The 6,750-nt window shown below is 52.9% G+C and overlaps 1 protein-coding gene across 1 annotated transcript in view; it reads left to right on the top strand.

Moving 5' to 3' along the window:
• INPP5A (inositol polyphosphate-5-phosphatase A) overlaps positions 1-6,750 on the top strand; it is a 135,442-nt gene that overhangs the window by 63,969 nt on the left and 64,723 nt on the right. The window contains exon 5 of the mRNA XM_042780401.1: positions 3,608-3,711. Coding sequence (XP_042636335.1) covers positions 3,608-3,711 — 104 coding nt within the window. The remainder of the gene's footprint in view (positions 1-3,607; positions 3,712-6,750) is intronic.

The following is a 6,750-nucleotide window of genomic DNA, read 5'->3' as shown; positions in this document are numbered from 1 at the left end:
ACTTGAAGCACTTACTGATCAAAGAGCACAGCCTTCAGTATGGATTGCACATCAAACTTTTGTTATAACAAAACGCATATTCACACAACTGCACCAATAAGCCATATCATGATAAACAGAGAAAACTGGATCCATGATTAGTGCCCATGGAAGCAGCAGTCAGAAAATCAGACAACATGCTGCCTTAGGCAAATCTGCCGCAAAAGACCTCTTCCAAGCGTTAAAAAGCAAAGATGTCACCTCTTGAAGACTAAGGAGTGCCTGACCCAAGCCACAGTATTTTCTGTCACCTCCTATGCAGGTGAAAGCTGGGCAGTAAATGAGGAAGACTGAAGAAGAGTTGATGTATTTGAATGGTGATGTCAGTGACAAGTGCTGCATGTATGGTGGACTGCCAAAGGAACCAACAAGTCTGTGTTGGGAGTACAGCCAGAACGCTCCTTGAAAGCGAGGGCGGGGGACTTTGTCTCTTGTACTTTGGGCGTGTTCTCAGGAGTGACGAGTCCCTGGAGAAGGACATCGTGGTTGGTAAAGCAGAAGATCAGCAAGAAAGAGGAGGCGCCTCAGTGCGATGGACTGACACAGTGGCTGTAGCAGTGGGCACAGACACGGCAGCCATGGTGGAAGTGGCACCGGGCCGGGAGGTGTGTCGTTCTTTTGTACGCGGGGTCACTGTGAGCTGGAACTGACCTGGCGGCACCTGACAGCAGCCAGACTTCCTTTGCCAGGATGTTAAAAGGAGGACTGCAGAGGGAAAGCCAGGTCAGAGACTCGGATCTGCGTAAGAGTGCTTGAGAAGTGAACAGAACGAAATACTTCTATTTTTCTCATTCGTACCTGGTTTGACAGGAAGCAGGTATTAGGTGATTTTAACTGTGGACAAGAATGAAATAGCAGTGCTGTGAGTAACAGACAAAGGGTTGGGAACACTCAGTTGCACGATACTTACACTCGTCGTAAATCGGTATAGTGTTACTTGAAAATGGACTGAGATTTGTTCTAAACGTATATTGCACATTCCAGGGCAGCCACTATATTTTTTAAGATGTGTAATTGATAATGCTAAGACAGGAGAGAAAATGGAATCATAAAATGCTCACTGGAACCAGAGAAGGCAGAGAAAAGGGAGAATAAAGAAGGCATGAGAACAGTGAGTAAGAAACCCTGACAGTTATGGTAGGTATTAACCCAGTCATAGCAGTGATCACTTTCATCATCACCGGTCTAAATACAGCAATCAAGAGACAAAGGCTGTCAGACTGAGTAGGGCGGGGGGCCAAGACCTCAAGTGTATGTCATGTGTAAGCAACTCCCCTGAATATAAAGATGCCAGTAGGTTAAAGGGATGGGGAAAGACATGTCATGCTGACGCTCAGGGAAAGAAAGCTGGAGTGGCAGCTGTATTAATATCAGGCAAAGGAGACGTCAGAGCGCGGAAGATTACCGGGCATAAAGACGGGGCAGAAGAGAAGGCCAGTTCTGTGGGAATACTGCAATCTTTAATGAACATGCTCGTAAAAACACAGCATCAGAATATGTAGCTAGAAACTGGTAGAACTTCAGAGAAAGACAAATCCAGTTACAAATAGAGATCTCAGCCCCCTTATCAGTAATTGACAGTTCTACCCCAAAACCACACCCACTGCCTGGAGTCCATTCTGACCCACAGTGCCCCTAGAGGACAGAATGGAACTGCACCATGGGGTTTCCAAGGCTATCAGTCTTTACAGAAGCAAAGCCCAAAGCAAACCCACTGCCTGCGGTCAATACTGACTCACAGCACCCCTAGAGGACAGAGGGGAACTGCCCCACAGGGTTTCCAAGGCTGTCAGCTTTACAGAAGCTGACTGCCTCATCTTTCTCCTACAGAGTGGCTGGTAGGTTCAAACTGCTGATCTTTTGGTTAGCAGACAAATGCCTTAACCCCTGCACCACCAGAGCTCTGGCCTATTGACAGTCAGTCGGGACGTAGCTGAAGTGGACAGCACCAGCATTGACAGGAGCTGGTTGATGCGGTATATGCTTCAGCAGTAGCATAGTGTTGGGGCCACGAGGGCAGGTAGGCGTGAGCCCTGTGCTGGCATTTGGGAGCTCTGTGCTGCGAGCGGGCTTCCGATCGCCAGTCAGGATGAACTGGCATGGGAGCTGCCATGTTGAGTGTTGGAGATGAGCATGGAAGCCTGTGGGGACTTGGTGAGGACAGATCTGCCCTCTCAGTGTTTGGTTACCCCACTCTGCTGGCTTTCCTACGTCCGTCCAGGGTGCAGAGAGTTTGTCTGTCTCATTAAAGGGATGCCTGTGACATGGAGCTGGCTTGCTTCTGTATCCCCACCCCTGCCCTATGACTGATCCTGATCCATGCCACTCCCTAATGGGGATGGGTGGCTGCTTACAGTAAGTGCCTCTGGTGATTGACGTCCAGCTGCACATGGGCGGGACCCGAGTGGACTCACAGCTGCGCTTGCCCTTTGTTTCTTTGGTCACACCCCAGTGAGGCCTGAGAAGGTCCCCATGACAGCCCTGGGAGGCTGGGGGAGTGATGCAACCCTGAGCAGCCTCGGAACACCACACGCGGGGTCCCTCGCTGCACCGTTCCTGTGTGTGTGAGGTTGTGGGGTTTGGGTGCAGCAAGTCTCCTGGTTCTGGACTGGAGGACGGTCCCCATCATGGACCCAGCTTGAGTCCCCTACGAGCATGGTCCTCATACTCAGTACTGGTGCCTTCGGGCTGTGATCTGCCCAGGTGCTGTGCACATTCTTCTTTCAGCAGTGTGGGGTAAGTCTCTAAGGTGCCCACGTGTGGAACCTGTTCTCCCACAGAGGTGGGTGTTAGAACCCACTGCTTGTCCACAGCCCACCCTAGGAATGCCTCTAACACCAGATGCTGTGGCCTGGAGCCATTGTGTGCTGCTGGACTGCGGTTAGCCAGACCCAAGCACTCGCTGCCCTGTTCTTGGGGCACCGGGCCCTTGTGCAGCCCAGAGAAGCCAGGCCACCACTCCTCCAGGCCCAACTGGACCCTGCACAGTTGCCCGTTATACCATTTACCGAGGGCCTGCTGGGCAGGGGTGCCCAAAGAAGCGGTGGCAGCCCTGGATGTCAGATTCCTGAGATGCAAGCTCTGTCCACGGGAGTGTCACCTAGCAAGGGGGCTCACGGGATGGTGATTGGGCTGCATGCCCTGTCTCCCTCCCCTCCAGCTGTGTGAATGCCTGCCTGCCCTGGGACTGAGTATGGCTGCAGGCGTGAGGGCCATGGATGTTAGGGAATCAGTCCACCCCAGGTCGGTTGTTGTGCAGCTGTTTACATACACTCTGGCTGTAGGGAGCATGCCAATTAACCCTTGTAAATCTCAGGCCCCGGCTGTGCGTGTAATGAAGTGGAGTGTCACACTCTGGCTGTCTGGGATGGGGATTTACAACCATGGTGTCCCTGGAGCACTGGCCTTGGGCGAGCACCTCACAGCTGCTCCCGTGGCTGGGCCGACTCTGGGGCCTTGTCCAGCCCCACTGGGTGCACTGCCAGCCTTGCAGGGCAGCTCTCAGTGGTTGGCTGTAGGACGGGTGTGGTGACAGAGCCCTTCACCTGGTCTTTTCCCTCTTCACCAGCCAAGAAGTATAAAAAGGTCACCGGCAAGGAGATCTACTCGGACACGCTGGAGAGCACGCCCATGCTGGAGAAGGAGAAGTTCCCCCAGGACTACTTCCCGGAGGTGGGTGCCACGCAGTCAAGGCAGAGAGGATGTGAGCACACAGCTTCATGGCTCGTGGCCGAGTGTACACACATGGTCAGTTGCTCTGGAGGTTCTAAATCCTTCCATAGGTTGATGACAGTTGTCATAGACAAGGGCGTTTACGTCAGTCAGTGCATTTTCCAGGCTAAGGGGTCATCCCCAGAAGTAGTTGTTGTGTGAGGTACCATCCATTCAATTTCAACTCGTAGTGACCCAGTGTATAACAAGAACGAGACACTGCCCAGACCTGTGTCACACTCATTATCCTTGCCATGCTTGACACAGTGGCTGCAGTGATGGGCTCAGGTGCAGCAAGGATCGTGAGGCTGGCACAAGACGGGGCAGTGTTCAGTTCTGCTGTACGTAAGGTCGCTAAGAGGCAGAGATGACGTGATGGTACCTAACAACAACAAGCTTGAACTCATCACTGCAGCCACCGTGTCAGTCAGTCTCATTGAGGGCCTTTCCCTCTTTCGCTGACCCTCCACTTTACCCAGCATGGTATCTCCAGGGACTAGTCCCTTCTGACAACACGACCAAAGTGGGTGAGATGAAGTCTGGCCATTCTCGTTTCCAGGAGCATTCCAGCTGCACGTCTTCTAGGACAGATTTGTTCATTCTTCTGGCAGTCCATGGTACTTTAAGCATTCTTCGCCAGTATCACAATTCAGACTCATCAGTTCTTCTTCAGTCTTCTTTATTCATTGTGTAGCTTTCACATGCATACAAGGCTATTGAAAATACCACGGCTTGGGTTTAGATGCACCTTAGTCTTCAGAGTGACATCTTTGCTCGTCAGCACTTTGAAGAGGTCTTGTGCGGCAGATTTGCCCAGTGCAGGACCTATCCAGTGCACTGTTGGGTCTGCGTGTGGGTCTGGTTCACTCGTTCCTGTGGTGGGCCATGTCTCTGTTTCCCATGGGGCCCCCTCTTCTGCCCAGGCAGTGGGACTCTGCTCCCCTCTCACAGGTATAAGCCGAGTTGAACAGGTGGAGGTGGCACAGCCCACCATGCCATCTGCCTCACACGGAGCTTCAGTCCCACGCCACAGCCACAGCTGTTAGACGTTGGTACCTTTTGGTTTCTGGTGCATTTTTGTTCTGGAGTGTGTGTGTGTGTGTGCATGCGAGCATGTGTGGTTACATCATACAGCCCTCACGCTGTGCTCAGGGTTCTGGGTTGTTTCTGTTCCAGCGTGTCTGTGTGCACGTGAGTATATGGTTACTTCATACAATTCTCACACTGTAGTCAGGGTTCTGGGGTGTTTCTGTTCCGGTGTGTGTGTGTGTGTGTGTGTGTGTGTGGTTATGTCATACAGCTCTCACGCTGTGCTCAGGGTTCATGGTATTTTTTGTTCCGGGGTATCTGTGTGTATGTGTGAGTGTGCATGGCTACTTCATATACCTCACGGTGTTATCAGGGTTCATGGTATGTTTTTGTTGCGGGGTGTCTGTGTGTGTGTGAGCATGCATGGTTACTTCATACAGCTCACACACTACACTCAGGGTTCATGGTATGTTTTTGTTGCGGGGTGTCTGTGTGTGTGTGAGCATGCATGGTTACTTCATACAGCTCACACACTACACTCAGGGTTCATGGTATGTTTTTGTTCTGGGATGTATGTGTGTCTCTGTGGACGTGGGTGTCTGTGGTTACTTCATACAGCTCTCACACTATGCTCAGGGTTCTGGTATGTTTTCAGTGAATGTTGTCGCAAGCATTTTTGTAGTCCCCTCTTCCTCTAACAGGTCAGCCCGGAGTTAATAACCTGGCCCTTACTCACCTGTGCAATCAGTGGGTTTGATATCTTAGTGAAAGCGTTCCCAGGTGGTGACAGTGAAGAAGTGCAGGTCTGTGCCTGTGAGCTGAGCTTGCCCTTTGGCGTGTCCTGCTGCATTGTGATATAGGAGAGTGTGTCCAGGCTCCTGTCTGCTGAGCCACAAGAAGGATGTCTTTACCGATCTTCTTCTGAGGGCTGCACTGCCACGAGGCCAGACAAGCCCGAGCGTTGAGCTGATTCCCAGCAAGGCCACAACTTTATTAACTTGCTTTATGGCCTGAGCCTCCAGTGAAGGGGCTGTGGCAGCTGTGTGAAGGATGGCACTCCTGCCACCTCGGAGCTCGGCCTCCTCATCCATTGTCCCTTGAGCCAAGGACAGGTGTCAGCAGCTGGCCCCCATCCTCGGCCTGGCCAGGCTCTGCTGCTTGGTCCCGTCTCGTGCTGCTCCTGTTCCCTCTTCCGCTGTAAACCTGTGAGAGTGAAGGGGGTGCGGCAGGAAGCCCCTTAGACCTGTTCACCTTCCTTGTGAGCAGAGGCATCGCCGAGGCCACCTGTGTGTAGTGAGGTGATTCCCATAGCACTGTGACCCAGGCCATCTATGTGTCCCAAGGTGATTCCCACAGCACTGTTACCCAGGCCATCTGTGTGTCCCAAGGTTTCCATTGCCAAAGCAGTCTGTGTTGCGTGAAGTGGAGCTCATAACACCGTTGCCTGGGCCAGCTGTGTGACCTGAGCTGGTTCCCATAGCACCATTGCTGAGGCTGTGTGTATGGAGTGAGGTGGTTCCCACGGCACCATCACCAAAGCCATCTGTGACCTGAGCTGGTTCCCACAGCACCATTGCTGAGGCTGTCTGTGTGGAATGAGGTGGTTCCTGTGGCACCATCACCGAGGCCATCTGTATGGAGTGAGGTGGTTCCTGTGGCACCATCACCGAGGCCATCTGTATGGAGTGAGATGGTTCCTGTGGCACCATCACTGAGGCCATCTGTGTGGAGTGAGGTGGTGTCACCGAGGCCGTCTGTGTGGAGTGAGGTGGTTCCTGTGGCACCATCACCGAGGCCGTCTGTGTGGAGTGAGGTGGTTCCTGTGGCACCATCACCGAGGCCATCTGTGTGGAGTGAGGTGGTGCCACTGAGGCCATCTGTGTGGAGTGAGGTGGTTCCCGCGGCACCGTCACCGAGGCCGTCTGTGTGGAGTGAGGTGGTTCCCGCGGCACCGTCACCGAGGCCGTCTGT

The sequence above is a fragment of the Orycteropus afer genome, unplaced genomic scaffold (assembly GCF_000298275.1).
Source record: "Orycteropus afer afer isolate SDZICR_OR568_19922 unplaced genomic scaffold, OryAfe1.0 scaffold00038, whole genome shotgun sequence".
Taxonomy (NCBI): Eukaryota; Metazoa; Chordata; class Mammalia; order Tubulidentata; family Orycteropodidae; genus Orycteropus; species Orycteropus afer.
The sequence above is the reverse complement of the archived record's forward strand: the minus strand, read 5'-3'. Positions and strand labels throughout refer to the sequence as shown.